Source organism: Protobothrops mucrosquamatus, unplaced genomic scaffold (genome assembly GCF_001527695.2).
Source record: "Protobothrops mucrosquamatus isolate PMUCROS unplaced genomic scaffold, P.Mucros_1.0 scaffold1149, whole genome shotgun sequence".
NCBI classification, from domain to species: Eukaryota; Metazoa; Chordata; class Lepidosauria; order Squamata; family Viperidae; genus Protobothrops; species Protobothrops mucrosquamatus.
In genome coordinates this window covers 1,837-27,082 of record NW_015387364.1, presented here as the reverse complement: position 1 = coordinate 27,082, position 25,246 = coordinate 1,837, and the positions used below count along the sequence as shown (strand labels likewise).

At 38.2% G+C, this 25,246-nt stretch overlaps 1 protein-coding gene across 1 annotated transcript in view; it reads left to right on the top strand.

Moving 5' to 3' along the window:
* LOC107291595 (pecanex-like protein 2) overlaps nt 1–21,544 on the top strand; it is a gene marked incomplete at its 3' end in the record, with an annotated part of 56,411 nt that extends 34,867 nt beyond the window's left edge. Inside the window, exons 18-23 of the mRNA XM_029284965.1 lie at nt 2,584–2,676; nt 5,974–6,124; nt 10,366–10,507; nt 12,308–12,485; nt 19,744–19,854; nt 21,417–21,544. Coding sequence (XP_029140798.1) covers nt 2,584–2,676; nt 5,974–6,124; nt 10,366–10,507; nt 12,308–12,485; nt 19,744–19,854; nt 21,417–21,544 — 803 coding nt within the window. The remainder of the gene's footprint in view (nt 1–2,583; nt 2,677–5,973; nt 6,125–10,365; nt 10,508–12,307; nt 12,486–19,743; nt 19,855–21,416) is intronic.
* Between the last annotated feature and the right edge of the window lie 3,702 nt (nt 21,545–25,246).

Sequence of the window (25,246 nt, the reverse complement as noted above, 5' to 3'; positions counted from 1 at the left end):
GTGATGTTATTATTATTGTTTTTAATAACTGTATATTTGTTTAAAAGAGAGTTAAAGGAGGTTATAGATATGTTATTTTAATAGTTGATTAATGTTAGTTAGAGTATGATTATTTTATTGTTAACCCTGTGATTGGCACTGGGAAGTGAGGGGGGAGGGAGGGGGGAGTGGAAGGGTGGGTTGGGGAAGGGAAAAAAAATAGCCTCAGTTAGTAGTAATAAAACCAGCTGCAATACAAAAACAGCCTTTGAGGGAGTAGACACACCTCTTGGCTTTTGGAACTGCTTGGTAAATGCAGAATGCAGAAATCCAGTTAAATCTTGAATCCATTTGGGTGCATTCATGCAGAGAGGGGTTTTTTATGCAATTGGAATTTGGTGTGATTTGCAGTTGTATGTTATCCCAAAAAAGCTTATGCTTTTTGACAACATTTATTAGTTGGGGAAAGTGCACCTAGACTCCTCCTCCACCAGATGAGCTTCTCATGGCGTGACAAGTCAGTCACATGACCAATTGACCACATAAGACCTATAAAAGCAGAAGAGAACTGAAACAAGACACTTCAATTGAAACTCCACTGATGCTGTTACATAGCCTGGTGACAAAACATTCAGAAACTAAACAACAAGCTCGGAGAACAAACCACCAACATCTACCACTCCAGCTACAAATACTTTCCACCATTTCTAACAGAACATTGTACTATATGAGAACTAATACAGAGAAGTCCTGCTTTGTCATCCACGCTTCTCTTATTTCACAATGGAGCAGAACTTTGAGCCAACGATGGGAGTGGGGAGGGGGGTAATAGTTTGTACAATTTTAGAGACACACTGTACCCTACTTTTTCCATGTGAACATTAGTAACCATTCTCTAGCAAATATGAACAGTTTAGGATACAAGAGAATGGTTAGTTTTAATACTTTTAAAATTCAAAGCAATTACGGCAGGCCTTTGATCTTCATTAGCCCAGCAGTGCTAGCAGAGACAGTAGGATGTTGGAGTCACTCATACTGGCTTGTGAGAATCAATTGTTAAATTTTAGGGAACTTGGTCAAGAGCAGACTTCACATCTAGCACATCAGCCAGCTGTTCAGCAGCTAATGATGCATTGCAGCAGTAACAATGGAGCTGGCAGAGCAATGGTGTGACTATTGCTGTAGTTGGATTCAAAGGTATAAAGGAACTTTGGGTGCATGGGGCATGTAGCTAGAACCTCTCTGGAATTTCTTAAGGCAGCTGAATCCTTTCCTGAGATAGTCAAGCTAGACTCCACAAGTGCTGCGTGATTCCTTGGAAGCACATCCCAGTTCGATTTGGGAAGGAACAAAAATCACTGGGCACGCCAACACCAGTCACACACGTGAATTTATTGAAGCCCGGTATTCTCCAAAGGAGCAATTAACAAGCATATTGATCTAGATCCAGCATATGAATACGTAAGAAACCAGATCATTCAAATGACCAATCAACAAGAGAACCAATCAGCTGTTCAGAATTTAAATATAGCTCCAAATGAACAACCAATCACACGACCAACTGACCACACAAGACATTTATGAGCTAAGGAAAATAGGACAAGAAAATCCTGCTGCTGATGTTATCTAGTCTGGTAAGGAAAGGTTCAGAAACTAAACTGAAACAAACTTGGAGAGCAAACCACTGCCAAAATTGTTGATTAGTGCTATGCTTCCTGGCCTGCAGCTTTGAAGTGTCTTTTTGCCTTCGAGTTCAAAGTGTTATACAGCTCTAGCGAAGACAAATTAATCCTTTCCCTCTACATTGCTTGCACTGAGTTCTTGCAGAGATTTTGGTAATTCCTTAGGGAATTTTAGAAGACAGTTATAAGACACATAGTTTTATTTATATTGAAGAGGGATAATAATTCAGTTTCACTCCCCTCCCAGTCAGGAAAGCAGTTTTTGAGACATTTGCTGTGTATAAAGTTTAGGATCAGTGGACCAAATTCATAATCACATTAGAAATTGTTCAGAGTGTTTTGTTGATAAAATTATCTGCTCTGTACCCATATCCACCAAGGAAAATAGGTATTATTGGCAAAAGTGTTCACCGTGCTTACGTAAAGAATTCAGAATATAAGAAATTATGAACAGCGCCTGTTTCCTTCCTTCCTTCCTTCCTTCCTTCCTTCCTTCCTTCCTTCCTTCCTTCCTTCCTTCCTTTTTTCTTTCCTTCCCAGCAAAGAATTAATTCATTTTTGCCTTACAACAATCCTCAATCATACCGATTATATGGCCATTAGGAACATGTTGGTTGTATCTGAAAGTGAAGTCAATTCTTCCCAGTCTGAGTCCATTAAAGATTGTTCCTGCATAACCTCCTTTAAAAAAAAAAATGTCCTCGTGGAGGGTGTGTGCTTGATAAACCATGTATCTGGATTCAAGAAGCTTTACCAACACATTGGCCTGAACATTAAACAAGTACAAGGGGAGGGGATTCTTTAAAGCCAAGACTCCTGTAATTATTATGCAACTGTTAACTGCAGAGGAAGAAGTAGTTTGATTTTGTAAATCTAATGAGTCTTTACTTGTATGTCTATATTTTAAAAATTGTATTTGCAGAGGGAAACCCTGAGATCAGATCTCATCATGTGCTCTGTGGCTGCTGTGCTCTCCTTTGCAGTCAGCGCCAGTACCGTTTTCTTGTCATTAGGGGTTAGTATTACCATTTCTTTCCTTCTGTGTTGTTATTTCTTTAAGACAATATATCTATTATTCAGAGCAATTAGATACTGTTTCAGATTGCTTTAAAAATCAGAGGAGGGGAAGAAATATTTGCTTGTAAGAGGGAATGGGTAATGAGGTTTCATATCGTTTCACACATTAAGAGTCTAGCTACAAATATATAGCAATTATAGCATAATGGCACTAAGAGATTTCGTGGCAGCAGTAACAAATCCTTTGGCACCAACAGGGCTGAGGTAACGTTATGTTTGGGAATATGTATGAACATTCTGAATGTTGAGGAAAATGGTCAACTCTGAGACATTCAGAGCTGCCCTACTTTGCTGCATTGAAATGGAAAGTCAGTTTGGCAGGGGGGAAAAACAACTTGAAAAGGAGAGGGCTAATAGTGGGGACTGAGTGAAGCAGGATCCAAGAGAAAAAAAAAAGTAGGTCGCCTCTGGGTGGGGTCTGCAGAATATTTTAAATTTGGATTGTTTTGAATTTAAAAATGCTGGGTTCAGGTTTGAAACATTTGGTTTGATGTGCACCACGAGCCATCTCATTCGTATTGGAAGTGTTTGAAACTCAAAATGGAACACGTCAGACTCCAAACAGAGATACTTGGGGCTCAAGGCACATCCTGAATGGTCTAAAATAATTTAGATTCGGATCCGAGCCTGTTTCAAGTAGGAAGCTTTGAATCTGCTGTTATTTGAACTGAAAATGTTTTATATATCACCTGTTATACCTACATCTTTTCCTTTTATTTATTTATTTATTAAATTTATATCCCGCCCTTCTCCTTGCGGACTCAGGGCGGCTGACAATCAATTTAAAAAACATAAATAACAATTACAGAATTAAAATCAATTAAGAAAAAATATTTAAATATTGTCCGATTAAAATATGATTAAAACCCCTCTAAAAATTGCCCTAGGCCAGTCCCGCTTGTTGGAATAGCCATGTCTTTAGGGCGCGGCGGAAGGAAGGGAGATCAGGGATCACCCTGATCTCTGGGGGCAGCTCATTNCCACAGCCACTCGGTCTTGGAAGGGTTGAGCCTGAGTCTGTTCCTCCCCATCCAGACCCTCACGGCCTCCAGACACCGGGTCATCACGTCAAGGGCATCGTTGTCATTACATCTTTAATGCCACCCACTGTCTGCCACCTCATTCTTTCCATTTCATTCCTTCTAACTATCACCTGTTTTCTCCTTACCATTAATCATCCCTTTCCTTTCCCTCTGTCTCATTGGCAGCAGAAAAAGGCATGGGGCTGAGGTAGGGCAACAGCCCTTCACAGTCTATGTTAAAATTTAAGGTATTTGCCTAGGTTAGCAACTTCTTGCTTTCTGCTTTGCAAATACCTCATCAGTAAAGGCACTCACTGTCCTTATTAACTTATGGCTCTCATTGTTGATATGCTTCAAGACAGTGCAGGTAGACCTTGTCTTACAAATGAAAGTTACGATGGATCCCCAAAAGCTACTTGACCCAGTTTCAAAGTTCCCACATTCCCCATAGTCATGTGACTGCATTTTGGGCTTTCAGCAATTGTCCCACGTTTATGACTGTAGCACCCCACAGTCCTGTGATCACAGTTTATTATTGTTTTGCTGGAAATGGGCATTTACTTCCAGTTTCCAGCAAAAAAGTCCCATAATTAACAATGACTGTCACATTCACTTAACAACTTCCACAAAAAAAGGTTTCTACAATTGGATCAGTCACATGATGACCTGCTTTACAATTTTTATGACTGCAGTTGCCAGGCTCAGTTATGATCATAAGTCAAGGACTATCTATAGCTGACTGGTCACTGTCAGGACAAGGAAGCATACTATACTTTACAGTGGTCTATGCCTGACTGACAGCTCATCTGACAAGGTGCATGTATCAAATACACCTGGTCTTTGTTCATCATTTTAGCAGTAACCCAGAGGGACCTGGGTCCATACCTGATGTTCTGTCCCTAGTGGCATAGCTGGCGTTTATGATAATCTCCTGAAACAAGCACACTTCAGTCTGAAGGTTATAAAGCTTTCTTGTTTTTGTAGAACCATAGTTTCAGAATTTGGGTATAACAGTGAACTGCAGATATTTAAAAACTGAAGTGAACATTATTCTATCACTGCAGGGATGAGCTTTTTAAAATAAGATTAGCCAGGTGTCAGAAAATGGTTTTGGAAATGTATGACCTTACCATTTCTTTTTTTGAAAAGGTAATATTTTCTAATAATCAAAACACACAGCAATATGTGTTATGCCAGATATTTTGTGATATCTTACAATAATATCTTGCATTGTTTATATTATAGTAGTGAATTCATTGGTGGACCAATGACTATAGATAAGTATATAGCATAAGGCAGATTTTTTCTTTTCTTTCTTAGTTTGCATTTTTCATTTTTTAAAGTTCTTTTGAAGATGAAAAATTGTTTTGTTACAGTAAAAATAAAGACATTCAAAATTTATTTTTTAAAATATTAGGTTAGCCTCCCCAAATCTGAATCCCTCCATATATTCTATATTAGGATTATTCTTGCCTCTATCAAGGATCAAAAAAGAAAAAAAAAACAGTGGTCCAGTACTTTTAGAAGGAACCAAGCCAGGGAAGGCTGGGTTAATTTTATGTCCAAGCAAGATCATTTTGTGGAGCATTAATGTACGCTGAGAGCTAAAGCCACATAGCGGTGACATGGATGTCTCCACAAGAATGGGATAATCAACATGACAGGCAGTTCTACCTATTACATACAAAATATGGAACCACACCTACAAATTCATTTATGATTTACAATAACTTTGGTGTGTTTACCAATATATATTTGTCCTACTTTCCTACATTTATTACTTTCCTACATTTATTTATTATCAAGTTTTAGTAAATTGAAGGATATAATTTTTTCCCATTTTTGTGTTTTGTGCAATTTGAGCTCCTCCTTTTGCAGTCCACTAGCATTCCACATAAAACATTTCCTGCATTTTATCCCTCAGCACAATTATGTCTTTTGGCTGTGAACAAACAAATGTCTTACTAGAACATTTATTTCTTGTGTTCTTTTCCCCTTCAACTACAGTATTAGAAAATTTTCATAAAATAAAACATTTTATTAAACAAAAATAAAGCCCTTCTTTTCATTTCTCAATTACCTTTTCAATAACGTGTTTTTGGGGAAAATTGCATTTTTAACTGACTTTTTTTAATCAAGATAATATTTTAAATTAAAAATGGTTTAAGTATATGACATGTGTTATAGTCTTTTTCTGCTTCCTTTTAATCCAGCAACTACTCAGCCTGGTGCTTTTCATTTTTGCGTGGACTGTGGGATTCATAACACACTACGTACTTCCTCAACTTCGCAAACATCATCCATGGATGTGGATATCCCACCCTATCCTTAAAAATAAGGAATATCGGCAGAGAGAATTAAGAGGTATGTAAAACATTAGGTCACCCCAATACAAATGTGTAAATTACACTGTTTAGTATGCTTTACATTAAAGTTAATATGATATTTTTGAACATTATTATGAATCATGAAGTAAAGAGGAAGTTATAATTAGACAGAAATAAAAATCACTATGTTAAAGTGATTAAGCTGGCAGGAATAGCCAACGCCCTAGATCAGGGGTAGGGAATCTTGGCTCTTTTATGACTTGTGGACTTCAATACCCAGAATTCCTGAACCAGCCATGCTGACTCAGGAATTCTGGGAGTTGAAGTCCACAAGTCATAAAAGAGCCAAGGTTCCCTACCCCTGCCCTAGATGATAGGCTCAAGATCCAGACAGATCTTGACAGACTTGAATACTGGGCCCTATCTAACAAAATGAAATTCAGTGTAGAGAAAAGAAAAGTCTTACACTTAGGCAAGAAAAACCAAAAGTACACATATAGATTGGGTGAAACCAGGCCTAATAGCAGTAACTGTGAGAGGGATCTCAGAATCTTAGTGGACAATCAACTAAATATGAGCTAACAGTGTGCGGCGGCAGTCAAAAAAGCCAATGCAATCCTAAGTTGCATTAACAGAGGGATTCAATCACGATCACATGAGGTACTAATACCATTCTATAAAAGCCTTAGTAAGACCACACCTAGAATACTGCAACCAATTTTGGTCTCCACACTATAAAAAAGATGTTGAGACTCTAGAAAAAGTGCAGAGAAGAGCAACAAAGATGATTAGGGGACTGGAGGCTAAAACATATTAAGAACAGTTACAGTCTAAGGAAGAGAAGGACCCGGGGAGACATGATAGCAGTGTTACAATGTTTGAGGGGCTGTCACAGAGAGGACCTAAAGGCCAGACAAGGAATAACAGATGAAAACTGATCAAGGAGAGATTCAACCTAGAAGTAAGGAGAAATTTTCTGACAGTGAGAACAAATAACCAATGGAACAGTTTGCCTTCAGATGTTGTGGGAGTTCCATCACTGGAAGCTTTCAAGAAGAGACTGGACTGCCATCTGTCAGAAATGATGTAGGGTCTTCTGCTTGGGCAGGATTAGATCAGTGGTTTTCAACCTTTTTAATGCCGCGACCCCAACCGGTCGTAAGTCGAGGACTAAACCGGTCGTAACTCGAGGACTAAACCGGTCGTAAGTCGAGGACTACCCAACCGGTCGTAAGTCGAGGACTTTCCTTGCCCGGGAGCGCCGTGCATGCGTGGTTCCGCCCCCTGTGCCGGCCGAGGCGTAGCTGGCAAGCGGCAGAGACAGAGCAGGCCGACCACCAGCTGGCCCAGCCCAAGGGAGGTAAGGCACCCGCCGGAAAAGGAAAAAAAATGGCGGACAAAAAAAATGGCGGACAGCCTTGCTTGGCGACCCCCGTGAAATGGTCAATCGACCCCAAATGGGGTCCCGACCCACAGGTTGAGAACCACTGGATTAGATGGCCTAAAAGGTCTCTTCATACTCTGTTATTCTGATTCTGATTCTAAAGTAAATGAATGGGTGCAGGGATTATAATACAGCAAAAAGGTGAACCTTCTCAGTAGTTGCTATAGAGCACTTTTTCCCAACCAATTCCATCTAAACCTGGGACTGTAGATCTTAGAATTTCCAGCCAGCATGGATTCAGCCCAGTTGACTAGGCATTCTAGAAATTGAAATCCCAACCCATTTAGAAGGACATGGGGCAACGGGAGCCTGCCCAAGAAATAGCAGCCTGTGATAGAATAGGGCTACCATACTTTGACAGCTAAAATCCTGTGAAGTAAGAGATTATAGCAAAGAAATGAAGAAAACTAATCTTTTCTCGCCATTCTCATGCTGTAGACCTTTGGGATTTTTGCTGTTCAAACATGGTAGCTACACTTAGCGGTAATGTTTGTCATTCTTAAATATCTTGAGAACATACATTGCAAGAATCACAATACCCTTCATATTGGTATGTTCCAAACTGCTATGCATGGAAGGTGTTTGCTGAATTTGCAGGCAATTTGGTAATTTGTTCTCTCAGCTGTTTTTTTATTATTATTTTCTTTTATCATTTGTAGCTCAGTCTTCAGGATGAATACTATACTGATAAGCTTTTATTCAATAAAACTCATCAACTAACCTTCCTTAAGTTGGGGTTTCCCAGATATGTTGGATTTTCATTCCCATAACTTTGAGACAGTAAAGACTATGCTGACTTGAGGTTGAGATCTAACACACTGTTAAAGATACCAGGTGGAGGAAACCTTAGTTTCAATGTAAAGTGAACTGTGATAAGGGTATTTATAATTATAAATACACTGCACTCAAAAATAATATTTGGAGAAACTAACTTTGTAATCTACTAGAAGTCAAAATAGGAAACAATTCTAATAATTCTCAAGTGTTTGATCATTGTCTAAATTAGCCCTTGGATAACATTATGGATTGATATAATTTTATGAAACCAACTATATAGTTTTAAGTATATTAATAAACTTAATTTTAGCAAGCCCTATGTTTGTGCGTTGGCAAAATACAGGTTTAAGCTTTTATAATAAGATTATAATTTTGGTTTACCACATAACACTTAAAAGGAAATAGCACATTTCATTATTAATATTTTATTTTATTTTTTATTATTCCCAAATAATAAGCATGATATTGGAATTGCAACAGCTGCTGAGTTGAGAAGTAGGGATAGCTGTAAATATCTCTAAAATTACAGTTGTTTTAGTTCTCCTGTAAATCTCTCAACTAGAAGCAACCTGACTTTTCACTAACTGGCTGTCTTCAGGGGCTCTAAACTCACTTCAATTTAGAAACTTCCTGACATGTTTTGATGGGTCTACATTTTAATGACTCTGTTTGTATGTTTTTGACACGTTAGGTGATAAGGATGTCAGAAAATGGGATGTTTCCATTATCTCAGTCTCTTCTCAAAATCAAGCTGACAACTGATTTTGTATAGGGGGAAAACACAATATCTTAATAAGAATCTATTATAAGAGAAAAAATAACTTCCAAACAATATCATGAATATAGAGCAGGGGTGTCAAACTTGCAACATCACGTGACGTGTCGTGATGTGTCACGACTTTTGTGCCATTGCTGGCAATGGGGTGGGTACGGTTTCGCTATGATGCATCCGGCCCACCGGCCGGCAGTTTGACACCCCTGATATAGAGCATACTCAGGAAATTCACATAATAATTACAGCCCAGTGATTCTTGCAGAACGACAAAGGGAGAACCAAGAAAACATTATCCACATAAATTTAAATTTAATAACAGGACATATATATTTAAGATGTGAGACAGTCCTGTGATCTCTTAGCATAATAAATACGGTACATCAATTATTCTATTTTTAATCTATTACAAATCTATACATTACAAGATTAAATATATTTCAAATTAAAACAAATGTATCCAAGTCAGTCTCAATTCCTTTTAACTTCATGAATATATTGGCGTCGTTTTCTTATCAACAATACAAAAATAATTTGCCATTACCACCTTCTGGAGTGTTTTTCCCACTTTCCAGTCTAATCTAGAGTTTAGAGTTTAGGATTTCCTCATGGTCTCCTTTCCAATTAGTGAAGAGATTCAGGCCTGCTTAATTTTCTGAGTACCCAAAGTCAGCTGAGTACTGCAGTCCAGCTAAACAAACAAAAAACTCTTATGTAAGCTATAGGGAAATATAAAAATAAACATGGGCGAAAAAACCATTCATATATCACAGTTCTGAACAAAACTTATTTCTGAACTGATGGCTTTCAGTTCAATAAATTTTAGCTCTTAAAATATTGGGTTTTCTTTGTGCTTGCAAATTCCATAGTGCAACTGAGTTTATTGTTTGGTTGCTACCTATTTACAAGTCCACAGCTTTTTGTGCCTCCCAATAGCAAGTGGCCTTTTTTTATGGTGTCTCTTTTAGCTGTTTAAACTCTCACTTTACAGAATACTTATATGCTACTTATTCAGGGTTACTTATATTCTTGGGCAGTCTTTAATGGACATCTCATTATTCAGATGATCAGAATGTTTTCGGCGGATTTTAGTTCATGTTTCATATTTTTCAGGAAGAACAATATCCTCATTATATGAATATTTTGAAGCACTAACATTATTTCAAATGAATGAATAATGGTATAAAACTATTAATCCCTTAATAGCTTATATGAAAGTTAGATGCTATTTGTTATTGGTATTGCACATGATTTCATAAAGAGTTTTTTTATTATTATTATTCAGCTGCTGCTCACTTAATGTGGTTTGAGAGACTGTATGTGTGGCTTCAGTGTTTTGAAAAGTACATCTTGTATCCAGCCATAATACTGAACTCCCTCACCAATGATGCTTTTTTAATCAGCAAAAACAAGAGGATTACCTCACAGTAAGTTGCATATTATATTCAAGATGCATCTTTTCAGAATTAAAACGATCTCCATATCCCATCAACGCTGATTGGAACTGGTCCTGAAAGAAGGGGAAGAACCCACTATAACACTGTAACTCATTAACCCCCTGAATTGGTCCAGAAGGATACAATGATCAATGGTATCAAAAGCCATTGAGAGTTCAAGAGCAAGGATAAGCACACTACTTCTGTCCTCTTCCTGCCAGAAGACATCCACAAATAGGATCAGTGTTGTCTCAGTCCATCCCAGGCCTGTAATCTAACTGAAGGGGGTACAGAGGATCAGCCTCCTCCAGCATCCTCTGGAGTTGCCGTGCAACCAACTTCTCAACCTTTTCTTAAGAAAGATTGAAAGCAGGATGAAACGTCTCCCATATAGTTGGATCCATCAAGGGTTTCTTGAGGAAATGGCAGACCACTCCCTCTCTCAAAGAATTTCCTACCTTTACAATCCAGCCTAAATGACGGACTTATTTGAAGTTCATTGATTCACCAGACAGAAGTTTAGTGACATGCTTAGATGCATTAGATATAATGCTTAGATACTATGTAAGATCTAGAAATTGTGACCTACGAGTTGCTTATCTGATTCTTCACAGTCGAAATTAGTTAGAAAAACTATGAGAGAAGAACCTAGGGATTAACAGATGGGGCTATTAGACTACAATAGACTTGGAAATTTACAAGTTGTGCAAGTTTGTTGTAACAATTTTGAACTCAACCAGATGCTGAGAGCCAAGGTGACATCTCCCTTGGCTCTTGGTGTTCAAGTCCACAGAACACCACTGCTTTATGGTCTCTTTTTGAGGAGCTCACATCCAGACCATTCCTAGGTGATCTCCCATTTTCTTCTCTGGAGAATTTTGAAGGACTGGTCTGCTTGCTGGTGTTTTGTTCTTCTCAGCAGTTGTCACTTCTGGTCATTTGTAAGATGTCTTCAGTCAGCCATGACTCAAACCAGAAGCCAAATTCCTATCTGTTTTTGGTAAAAACACATGTAGGATCAAAGTCTTGTAAGAGCATGGGCATATTATTCCTGCAAAATATAGTCTCTTGTTTTAGTTTTGTTGGTTGTTTTAATTTAACTGAGAAATACTGACGAGTCCTTACCAAGTTGTAAGTGAGCAGGAATCACACCATATTTTTCTCTGAAGTGGTGTGCTTATGTCATATAAATTCAGCAAGAGGAATCTCCATATGTTCTTGTGAATAAGGATAAATGCCATCCTTTCATCTTTAAGCTTTTCCCTTCCTTTTTAGGTTTTGCTTCTTTACATCTTGATATCACATGGTTGTCTTTAGAGTTTGGCTTACCCATCATGTTGCGTTACCACTTTATTACTTGTGTAGCAGCCATTCACACTTACTTCAGTGATGGAAAAGTTAACGTTTCTGCCAAGCAAAGGAGAGCTGAATTATGGGTCTGCCAAGCAAAGGAGAGCTGAAGTAAGATCGTAAGCACAGTTGTGCTTATGCAACTGCTTCACTTAATGACTGAGATTGCTGGTTCCAAGTGCGGTCACTAAATAAGGGCCACCTGTACTACAGTTAAGTGCAACGTCACAAATTCCCTCAATCAAATCAAGTGCTCTCTACTAGAAAAGCTTTCATAAGTCATATTTTAGTGATTGGGATATGCAAACACAATTTTAACAGATAAATGAACCAAATGGAAACAGGCCTAATGTTTACAATGCATGTTTATAACGCATGTTTATAATAAATTATAACGTAATTTATAATTTATTTGAATTTTCTTTTCATTTTATTTTGCAGCTGTGATATCTTTCTAATTACAATTGCGGGAATGAAGCTACTGCGGTCCTCATTTTGCAATCCCATTCATCAGTTTGTTACATTAAGTTTCACCGTCATCTTCTTCAAGTTTGATTACAAAGGTTTCTCCGACAACTTCTTATTCAACTTCTTCATTATGTCAATTGTGTTTAATAAGGCAAGTGATGATTTTCAAAACATCATTTTCCTTTCAGGCATAACTGTTTTCTTGGGATGAGTTAATTTTTTTTTCTTTCAAAACAAAACAAAATGCAGAACTGTTACAATGCTGTTAATGGTAGTATTATCTAAGTTTTGATCTCATATTCATATTTAAATAGAAATTAAACAAAACTAAACCCTGCTGATAAAGATCAAGCAGAAATATTGCTGTATCCTACCAGAACTTAAGAAAGAAATTATTTTAATGTGAAGTGTCTTTGAAATGTCATGTTGACTTCTGTGTTGACACAATGCTGTCAAAACTCATAACAGTAGAGCAGCTTTGAAAAGGAGAATTATTAATAAATTGCAACCTGGCTTGCTGAGTCACACATGAAGGGGCTGCCTACTTGAATATTTATTTAACTTTTGGATAGCTCTGTTTTTTTATTCAAAAAGGCTCCTCTGGGAAATTATTCAAATATATAATCAGCTTTAACATAAATTATTAATTTTTCATTCCTTTACCTTCACTTCCTTGGTTTTCAACTCATTATACTTTGTTACAAAAGGGCATTTGCTGGAGCACAGAGGGGTGAGTGAAATACCCTCCCCAAAGCGTTTATGTATCTATGCCCTCCTGAAGGCTTTGCGCAGTGACTTCAAAGGCATTCTTCAGTTGTCCCTTTTGCACATGCATATGAAAACTACATTGTGCAATGTGCATACACAGATAATTGATCCTGTATGTATGGCAAGCATAGAGGTGAAGGAAGAGCTATTTAATACACTGTATTGACAGAAGATATAGGATAAATGCTTTAAATTCAAAGTAGAAGAGGTGGCTTGAAATGTGCTGCCACCTTAATTAAGCCCATCTCCAAGTCATTAAAACAGCTGGATGATGCAGCTGCTGCTTTAATGAATCATAGTCCGATGCTGCATTTGGTCATCCACATGTAATAATGATAAAGTTGGAAGGGACCTTGGAGGTCATCTAGTCCAACCTCCTGCTCAGGCAGGAAACCCTATACCATTTCGGACAAATGGCTGTCCAGTTTCTTCTTAAAAACTTCCAGTGTTGGCGCTTTCACCACTTCTGGAGGCAGGTTGTTCCACTGGTTAATTGTTCTAACTGTCAGGAAGTTTCTCCTTAGTTCTAGGTTGCTTCTCTCTTTGGTTAGTTTCCACCCATTGCTTCTTGTCCTGCCTTCAGGCGCTTTGGAGAATAGCCTGACTCCCTCTTTCTGAAACACTGCACGGCTCTACTTTGTTGACTTAAAACATTAAGCGTATCCAATTCCCTTAAGTCTCTCCTCATGAGACTTAGTTTGCCATCCTCTAATCATCCTATCCAAACTTATCGGAGTTTTTCTGAATCTTTCTTAAAATATGGTGCCTAGCGCTGAACACAATATAGAAAGTACAGTCTGGTCTGTGATTTGAAAAGTATTTTTCTTTTGACGTGATCCAAATTTGGTTTTTTGGCAAACCCTGTCATACTACTGAAATGATCCAGATTTTTTCTATAACAAACCATCTGCTGCCATATGACTCAGCATGTGATTTCTTCTACCTAAGTGAAGAACTTTGCCTTTTTCAATATTAACTTCTTCTCGGATTTTGTTTTTGCTGGCTAGAATATTAGCTACCTCACTTTCTTCTGTGTCAACTGCATTTTGGATGAGAATCGGTCCATCTTTTCATCCAAGTCATTAGTTTTGGCAAATATAGATATAATTAACATGTTCCAGTTCCCTCTCTGCCCCATATCTTCTGAACAAGTGCTGTCCTTCAATTTTTATGTCCTAGTCATGAGAACCATCTGATCAGTACCTATAATATCTAATCACATTTGCAATAGAATTCAAATTCATTTCATTCCCATTCACCGAGCATTAGTACACAGACAGAAAGCCATAGATTTTATGAGCCAATGTTCTTCCTGATTTTTCATTAATTTATATAATAGGCCATTGAACATTTCCTTGGCTTAATTCAGTGAACTTTCTCACCTCCAGTGCCAGAAAAAAAAAATAGTTTTCCTCTTACTATGGCTTTCTCTCACTTGGACTTTGCTTACCTACTTGCTTCTCCTACAATCTAGCATACCACACTCAGTATGACTGTTTCAAATCTCCGTCTTGCTTACATTTTTCAATGTTTCATGCTCTTTCCCAGGTGATATGCTTCCTTTCATATCTGCAAGCTATCTCTTTTTTTGTCTCAAGACAAGATTTTGTTTTGTTTGTTTGTTTGTTCATTCGTTTATGTATGCATGCATGCCAGTCAGGATGGAATGAGAAGCAGCTATTATACAAATCAAGGGCAAGTTTTCTTTTTCATTTCCTGTCCCCACATTTGAGGCTTGCATTTTGCTCTTGTTATGAACTTTCCTGTCTATCTCTTCAGGCATCTGGGATATTGGATATCCAGTATTGCATATTAGATGAAACCTTTGTGGAGTGGAGGCTGGGATGAAAGTTTGAGGAATATGGCTTGCCATCCCTTGTCTGAGTAAATGAGAGTTTGCCAATTCACGACACCTCTACATTGTACAATCTGTATCTGCTGCTCTTATGCCTAGATGAATGACTACAAATTCAGATATTAAAGCCCCCTTGATCAAGCTCACCATATTTCAGGCAGACATTATTTCTTTATCATATTTAGAAACCATTCGTCTCTCTCATAGAGCAATTCTGGGTGGTGAGTAATCTTGAAAGGCACACCCATGTAGTCCAGCAATCTAAGAATCTGAATATCTCATATGACACCATTTTTGTCAGTAGTTATTCATTTGGAGTGTTTTTCCCTTTCCAGACCTCTTTCTAAGGGGGGGGGGGTTTCACCTTATCCCTAGAATGGATAAGACCATTACATGAGGCCACCCTCTGAACACCCTTCATCTTCCTTAGAGTTTTAAAATCCACGGGGTTAATAGTTGTAGCTATTCTTGGTGGTATCATTTGTCCCCCTGTACAAGAGCAAGATGGGACGATTGTTATACTTTTATGATAGTAAAGAGATTGTTGTGAGAATGGCAATTGTTTGCTGGTCTTAGTGATTTGGAATATATGAATTTTGTTCATTTAAGGAAAAAGAAAGTATTGTTGAAAAGCAACTTATGCAAACTGCTGAGGGTAAAGCATGAGTAAAATCAAGGTAGCATCAATCAAACTGTGGTGTTATTTTTTTTTTCCATGCAGAAGGATGAGGGAACAAAGAAGGAAAATCAGAACACTGATATTGGAGAAAGTTGGTGATTTTGCAGATTGATACATTTTATAGGATCAATAAGGGAATCACTTTCTAAGATTCCCACAATGTCATGAGTTATCATTTCAAGAAGGCCATTTTGAAGAATCCCCTTTTAAAATTAAAGAATCTGCCTAGCTGTATTCATACATCTATCTTCTCTGTATATTTATATAGATTTTTTTTATTTTTTAATCCTGCCTTTATTATTTTTATAAATAACTCAAGGCAGTGAACATACCTAATAAAGTACAGGAAGTTTATTTTTATCTGCCATACTTTTGACTCTATCTAAACTGGAACTAGCCTTGTAAAAGTGACTGCCAAAACATTAGTTTTCACTGAAGATATGAGGTTTTCTTCAACAGCAGTGCTAAAGTGTTTTCACTCCATATCATCATGTCAAAAACAAATATCCCATCAAGCAGTGGCTGAAGGTACATGTCAAGTTTCTCTGTTACTCTTCAAAAACCTTACAATAAAATCATGTTAGACAGTTGATTAGCAGATTATTTTTTCCCCGATGCTATTAGTAATAATAATTGTAGTGTAATGGTAAACTGATCATCGTAATAATTTTATCCCTTTTCAGAGCTGATCCAAGATAATTATTGCCTGAGACAAAGCAGCAAATTATACACAAACATACAGACACAAAACTACATCACTCTGAAGGCCAGTCACGCTTTTACGATACCAGAAATAGAAAAATCCCACAAGAGCCTCTTATCCCCAATATAAAATTTCAATCATCAGTTATTCAGCCAACAATTTGTTGCTGTTTCATGTCACTGAGAATCAATTGCCCAAAATAACGGCCTCATGCTAGCTAATCAGAAATCCAGTTGGTTCCTTTTACCTTTAATTAATGCAATGCAGGGAGCTCAAATAGTGTGAATCAAAATAATTGCTTGGGGTCTTTAGTGCCTAAACCACTTTTCTCTTTGTGACCTGCTTGGATACTGATTGCTGATACTTATTTTCCCTTGCAAAGCCACTCAACAGATTCTGAAATCATTTCCCCCCTAATATATACGGACTTTTCAAAATAAAACAGACTAAATCACTCAGAAATATTGCACTACATAATGTAGCCCATAACCTCCCTTTTATAAACCCTCTCAGTTTGTCTAAGTGGTACAACTGCAAATGTATAATATTTGAATTCCAAAAATCTGAATATAGATTATTTTCTCAACAATTTAGTTTCCTATTTATGTGGCTTTCTAATATACCATTCCACAGACAATATTATGTACCTGTTTCTTATGGTTTTAGTTATGTAGAAGATGCAGGAAAAAGGTAATATATCATTTAAAAAAAAATAATTCAGTGGTTTGGGTCATCAAGGCTTATCGTACCATATAGCAAAGGCAATGTTCCTGGTCGCAGAAATATGCTGTTCTTTGTTTTGTCAGTTATCAGATAAAATACTATTTTTGATTTCAACATCTTTGTTGAACAGATATTCTCTAGCTTAGTCTGAAATGCAAGACGTGCTTGGTTTAGTCCATGTGTTTTGGCAAGTGAATGCTTGGTTCTGATTGTCAGTTAGGTGAAAGACTGTCAGAATATTTTATGGAAAAAATGTTTCAGAATGAACCTGCCAACATAATCTGCTCAGCTGCGCAAGCCACCTGCTGGGACTTCTTTAGACGTGACAACTGATTGTAATGAAGTATCTCAAGAAGAATCTTTGATTCAGTGGAAGTTTCTCTAGTCTTTTTCACTACCTTTCAGATTGTATTGGTAGATTTCTTACATTCCCTAGAGTATTTTTGGTAAGGTGAAATTATATTACATGTTGAAGAAGAGAATTTTGTCCCCTGTAGAGTAAATGGTATCATCTAATTCTCAACTAACACGGTCTAGCTAGCTGATAGTCTACTGATGTGCAATGCTTTTTGCCACAATTTCTTGGATCCATTACCTATCGACCGATTGATCCAGAAATATTTTTTTCCACATTGCTTGAGTTAATGGTTGTCTTAACACTCACTGCTGAATTTCAGACTAGTTGCAGCTTTTGAATGCTCTTCAGGGGTCACCCCATGTAGAATGCATTGCAGTAGTCCAACTAAGATATGAGTGACGGTGAACAGATTTAGCAGGCTAAGTGGGGATTTAAACACTGTCTTCCACTCCCTACAAAGAGTAAAAATAGGCCTGATCCTTTAGAGTTTAAGTTCAAAGCATCCATCTCATCTCTTCTTAAAAATCCCAATCCTTAAAAATGTTTTTTTTAAAAAAAGCCAGAAATGCTCCCTCCCCCAAAGAAGATCCCCAAAGAAGTGCTGGTATGTCTACTGGTCTTCTGCAGGCCATCCACTTCTATTTTTAAGACTACTACTACTTCTAATTTTCAAGAATAAAGAAATAACAGAAGACAAAGGAACACCCATAGTGTTTCTTGAGATGTTTATGAATTGGAGTTATAAAAACAAGCTATCATGCAAAGAGGAATCTTCAGTGTCAGCTATTTGTTAATCCTCTAGCTTGGCCAATTTTCTCTAAAGATGCAGAAAGATCACTGAACATGTTCATGAGTAATGCACATTAGAAGGATAAATTGAAATTATACTGCACCACAAATTGACAAATATTTTCTCTCTTTGGCTATGTTTTTTTTTTACAACTCAATCTCAGTAATGGAATCAGGAAAACGTCTGATAGTTATGTAGTTACCAGGGCTGTAAAACTTGGAGTTATGAATTCTGCATTAAAAAGAAACCCTAAAGAACTGTGATAACACAGAAATGTCGTATCGATCGGTGTTCTGTAAATTTGAGCAGGTTTACATAATGTTTACTAATATTCATGATTCATATAATTTGTCTAGCTGCAGATTTTGCTGAAAAGGCCTGGTTAAGGTTATAATTCCATTCCTCCTCCTGCCTTTGGTGAAAAGGAATTGTAAAAAGTTGGATTTGTGGAAGGGAAGAGAAAATATGCTAATTCCCATTTGTAGAAACACTTTTTTTAGTGCATTTGTCTTGAATCTTGATTCATAGAGATATGGCCTTACTTTCACAGGCCGCTCCTATCATAATTCTCTCTGTGTGTACTGTACATGTGTTTATGTGTGTGTATGTGTACAAGTGCTTTTATACTACCGCTAGTCCTTGACTTACGATGAAAATTGAGATCAGAATTTCTGTTGTTAAGCAAGGTGGTTGTTAAGTGAGTTGTGCCCAATTTTGCAACCTTCTTTGCCACAATTGGTTAACCAAATCACTGCAGTTAAGTGACTCACGCAATTGCTAAGTAAATCTGCCTTCCCCCATTGACTTTGCTTGCTGAAGCTGGCTGGGCAGGTCGCACATGGTGATCACGTGACCCCAGGACGCTAACAACTGTTGTAAATACATGTCAGTTTCCAAGCACTCAAATTTGATCACGTGACTGTGGGATGCTGCACTGGTTGTAAGTGCAAGGACTGGTTATAAATCCCTTTTTTTCCAGAGCCATTGTAACCTTAAGTGGTCACTAAAAGAATGGTTGTAAGATGAGGACTACTTGCACTTCAATCAATATCAGATCTTGGGGAAAGTTTATTTTAAAGCAGGCGGGATGCAGCCTGGCCTTATTTCTTTTCCTAACAATGAATATCATTTAGGACAATGAGGCATGGAATGTGCTAATAAAAATGGAGTTGAACATCCTTATACATTTCCCCCCCCCCCACCCTATCCCACTCAGTTTGGGATTATATGGGTTACAAAAGTTAACTTTTTAAACTTTTTAAAACAGAAAATCCCGTTTTTTAAAAAAATGAAATAATGTGAAGCATTCTATCTGACATATTTCATGAGATTATTCTGGCTAATTGTCCTCAGATTATAAAAAAGAATTCCATTTTGATGATTGAATTGAATCTTAACATCTAAGTATAATTGTGTAGGAAGAATCTTTGTAGACTTGTAGTAAATACAGAAACCGAAGTGCTTAGTGTTGTTTTTTTAAATAGACTTTATGGATGCTCTCATCATTTTTTTCTCTCTCTCTTTCATTTTCAGCTGTGGGATCTACTACAGAAATTACAGTTCATAATGACTTATATTGCTCCTTGGCAGATTGCCTGGGGCTCATCTTTCCATGTGTTTGCTCAGCTCTTTGCAATACCTCATATCCTTTTAAGAAAGCTGTTTGCTGTTTTGTTGCGTATTCAGCCTGAGGCCTGTGAGTAATTTGTATAGACCGCCATTGTTTTGTTTTGTTTGTTTTGTTCCTTTTTTAAGTACATCATTCCAAGGGGATTAGCTATGTACAATACTTGGGGAAATGAAATTTGTGTTATTAAATAGATAAAAGTAAGGTAAGATAGGAAATGAGAAATGTGTTTCATTATCTGTTGTGCAGTTGTGTATGTAATTTTTTAAAAAAGGAGAGTATGTCCCTGACACTTTCACAAATTGTATAAACCAATTTCTGCCAAGTTAATAAAAATCTTTTCCCCTCTAAGTTTCTGTATTTACACACTAGATGAAATACTTCCTAAATGACAGGGAAAATGCTTTTTAAGGTTGTCACTTACAGTACTCTGGCAGATTACATTATATATTTTTTTCTTTATCAGTAATTTGCAAGCCTTTTTCCTTTCATTTCAGGGGAACATTTATATGGGTTGTCCCAAAGATGCTTTTTCAAGAGGCAACTGGACTTCTTTTGTTTTTCTTTGAAGACGTTTCGCTTCTCATCCAAGAAGCCTCTACACCAGCGGTTCTCAACCTATGGGTTGCGACCCCATTTGGGGTCGATCGACCATTTCACGGGGGTCGCCAAGCAAGGCTGTCCGCCATTTTTTTCCCCTTTTCCGGCGGGTGCCTTACCTCCCTTGAGCTGGGCCAGCTGGTGGTCAGCCTGCTCCGTCTCTGCCGCCTGCCAGCTATGCCTTGGCCGGCACAGGGGGCCGAACCACGCATGCGCGGCGCTCCCGGGCAGGGAAAGTCCTCGACTTACGACCGGTTGGGTAATCCTCAACTTACGACCGGTTTAGTCCTCGACTTACGACCGGTTTAGTCCTCGACTTACGACCGGTTGAGTCCTCGACTTACGACCGGTTGGGGGTCGCGGCATTAAAAAGGTTGAGAACCACTGATCTACACCTCTGAATTGAAAGTCCAGTTGCCTCTTGAAAAAGCGCCTTTGGGACCACAATGACCTTGATGACTGGGAATCTCCATAGGTATTTATATGGGTTGAATCTTTGTATATATTTGAATTTAAAAGAACTATGGGATAAGATAGAAATAATTAACTTCAAGGATAAATGTTCAACTTACTAGAGGCAGAGAGATCCATAGGCCAACTGTGATTGCAGAGGAACCTGTAATATTCACACTATTAGTTGCTCATTTCACTATTCGACATGGACTTCCTCTAGAGTTTTGCTGCCTTCCACTAATCTTTTCCATTTGTTTCCTCTGCCTTTTTTCCCCCTTGCACTTAATTATGACTTTCTGTCCCAAATTAACATGAATTATGAGTTCATTGTGTTGTAGCTTCAGTATTTTCATTACATCGAATTCTAAATAATCCCAGTTCTTCTTGGTTCTTTAGCTCTTACCCATTACTTTGCTGCACTTGTCTTTTGGAAAGGAAACTAAGTAAGTCAGGAAGCACCTTAAAGGGCATCGTAAAATCCACCAGTGAAATCTATTTATGCTACCTTAACTTGAAGCTTTCAGACTCTGCAATGCTTTTCTGTCAGACTCTGGCTACTGCAATCTTTTCTACTCCCTTGAGCCCATTTCTAGGGAGTGTCATTTTTCTCACATCGTATGCCAGACCAGTCAAGTTCTGGGAAAGAAGTTACAAGTAAGATAAAAGTATTATAAACGTATTCTCTTTTTTATTCAAAATGTGCTGTTTAAATGGAATGTAGTTCACAATGTCCTAGAGCTTTCTGCAGACTGCGGGGATTACTCCTGTTGCGATTGTTCATGGTGCATTTCACTAATGGTTGTGGATGGAATGTTAGCCATTTTTTTTAAAAAAAATTTTTTTTGTATATTTAAACTATCAGAATAGAATTGTCACTTCACATCTCTGTGTTTGCAAAAGGCAGCGAAACTCTGAAGGAGCAGTCTGAGAGCTATGACTACCCTAAATGCTAACAGTTATTGATTCAACAGCTAAAGCTAGAAATGAAATCATTCTGGCCTTGTGGCATTTGAAATCAACAGGGATCATCATATGTTATTAGCCAATTAATGTTAATGTTTCAACAGACACGGTTGTCACAACGTAGCAGAGTTCTTTTTTGAACCAGGGGTTTATTGTTTTGCAAGGGTGACAACTGATAGGGAAAAACATGACTGTGGAGGTTTCTATCCTTTTTACTGTATACTATCACATTATTTACAGCAGGCAATAACAACAGGTGCAACAGGTATACAATACTGGTGTCAGGTTTCCTCCTAAATCTCCCTCCAAGATACCATTCCCCTTTAGGAGTCTGATTCCTCCCCCCCCTCCCCTCCCTCCCTCCTTCCCTCCCCCCAATTTCTGGGTTTGACAAGAGACAGAGAAAAAGAAAGGAATGGACTGGAATGGACTGTAGTGTGCTCAATGTGGTTTGATCTCCTTCTGGAACTGCTTAACCAAACACCTCCTGCTTCTCCATTGGGGGAAGAACATTTCCCAGGGTCTACTGCTCAGTCATTCTCCAAAGATCAGGGTTTTTCCGCTGACAATTGATCCCTTCCTTCCCCTCTGGGGTGTTGAGTGAAGTTGCTGCCCACAGCGAGCTGGGTTTTTCTTTCTCCTCATTCTTAGGCTTGGAGTGGAGCTCTCATCCCTCTGGGTCCATTTCCATTCTTCCAGGGAAGCCACCTCTCGATTTTTCTTCTCCCTTCCTGGAATAATATGTGGGAACGACCTTGGGAGACAGGAGAGGAAGGGAAGGGTATTTTTAGACTTGCAAGATTGATATTAGGTCTAGCAAGGTACTCCAGATAAAAAGCACAATCAGAACTTCTACATCTGTCTTTATTGTAAGGTTACACTAATAGAATCTTGCAACTCGGAAAGTACCCTTCCTTGCTTATTAGATCATCGTCTAGGCTGCAGTTCTTTCTCTTATCTCCTAAGGTCATTCCCACATACCATTACGTTTCCCAGCCAGAAAACAACAACTGCTCTGCACACTTAATTACACTCTCCAAGTTTTCTCTCCAACCCATCCATTCTATAAGACTTTCCCTCTCCTCTCCTCTCCTCTCCTCTCCCTCCTCTCCTCTCCTCTTCTCAATTTTAAATTAGACTAGCAGCATGTCTCCCAGCAACTGAGGCAGGACCAATGGGACTGTTATCACCAAAATCTGACCACAAATCTCTGGCTAGCAATCAGGTTACTTCATCAGCCCTCACATTCAAGGCCAAACGTGAGCTGTTTTCCCCTTTTACAGTACTCACCTCAGTGGCTGGCTCACACTGGCAGAACAGCAGCCATGCCATGTCACTAAAATCCATATGCCATTGTTGTATTGCACTAATAGAGAAGCTCCCATTTAAAAATAGAATCTGTAAAACAGGGGTCCCCAACCACCGGGCCGTGGACCTGTACCGGGCCGCGGCATGCCAGCAACCGGTCCACACAAACAAGCAAAGCCCCATCTGTGGGATGCAGGCAGCACACAAAACCACGCACTCTCTGGTCCACGGAAAAATCTTTCTCCACGGAACCGGCCCCTGGTGCCCAAAAGATTGGGGACCTCTGCTGTAAGAGACATATTATACCTTCCACACATTCACTCTAAGAAAGTTTCAACAATTGACATTGGTGAACAGTTGTATCAGGCAAATTCAATTTATTGTGCTGCTTTGGGAAAATGGGGATGTTTCATTCTTTTCTCATCTGCTGTTTTTTTCCCCTTGTGAATCATCCCCCACGCTAGTTTCTTGCCCATGTGATTTCCAGTAACTGCTTGGGTGTATATGTATGTACGTATGTGTATATGTGTATCTTGAACTCTTTATGATTGAAGTAAATCAACATGTATAGTTGAACTCTTCTTCAACTTCTCAATTCCTAATTATCCAGTCCCCAAATACATTTCTAAGTAAAAAAGAGAGAGAGAAAGAAAGAGAACTGGGGTTTGTTTCATGCTTCTTGTTTACCACTTCCTTTATTTCAATTTACACCACTTTTAAAACTGGTGCCTTTGCACAGTTCACATATATAATAATAATTCAAAATAATTCAAAATAAAATTCCAAAGCAATGCAAATGAATGAAAGTAGTAAGTAAGATCCGTAGTCCCAAAATGCAGTTTGAGAAAATGAAAATGAGAGTAAATGGTTTTTTAAACTTATTCTTCTAAATATTTCTGTTTTGCCTATTCTCGTAACAGCTATTAAAAATACTGTAATAATACATAAATACCAAACAGCATCAGAAAAGCATAACAGCAATAATAAAAAATATTTACAATTAAATAACTAAAATGGGAAAATAGCCATTGATAAAAATATTAAGGAAAAATGAGACCCCTGAAGAACATTTTCACCAGCTTCTAAAGATTATTTATGAATGAGGAAATGGGGTCATTTTTGAAGTTCACGCAGGAGCTTGGCCAGTCCTCAGTGGATGCTCACTCTAATGGTACAGAGCTTCTGATGAAAAGCAGAAAACCCACCAATTTAGATGATATTAATGGTGGACAAGAAAGCGGTTTCCCTGATGATGAGGGCAAAAAGCTGAATGAAGAAAGACTTTGAAATAATAATTGGCTCAGTATTGATGCCATATGAGTTGGGAGTCTAATCCTCCAAAAGTCAGACAGAACAGAAGGAAGATTCCAAATCATCTTTAAAAGCAGCACTACGTAGGGTACATTACAATAGTCCAGCACCGTGGTGGCGAACCTATGGCACGCATGCCACAGGTGGCACACAGAGCCCTCTCTGTGGGCACACGCGCCGTCACCCCAGTCCTAGGCATTCAGCTGGGTTTTATAAAACCTTTTTGCTTTAGGTCTCCGACGCCGTGTGCAAAAAAAAAAAAAGGTTCAATCAATCAATTCCAATATCTCAGGGGCTGCCACAAAGAAGAGGGAGTCAAGCTATTTTCCAAAGCGCCTGAAGGCAGGACAAGAAGCAACGGGTGGAAACTAACCAAAGAGAGAAGCAACCTAGAACTAAGGAGAAACTTCTTGACAGTTAGAACAATTAACCAGTGGAACAACCTGCCTCCAGAAGCGGCGAATGCTCCAACACTGGAAGTTTTTAAGAAGAAACTGGACAGCCATTTGTCCGAAATGGTATAGGGTTTCCTGCCTGAGCAGGGGGTTGGACTAGATGACCTCCAAGGTCCTTTCCAACTTTATTATTATTATTATTATTATTATTATTATTATTATTATTATTATTATTATTATTATTATTATTATTCAATTTCAATTTCTCACGGGGAAAAAAAGATCTTGCAAAGTTGGAATTGATTGAACTTTTTAGTCCCACCCAGTCTGCCGTTACCACCGCAGCCACGCCCACCCAATGGGCCACGCCCATCTGGCA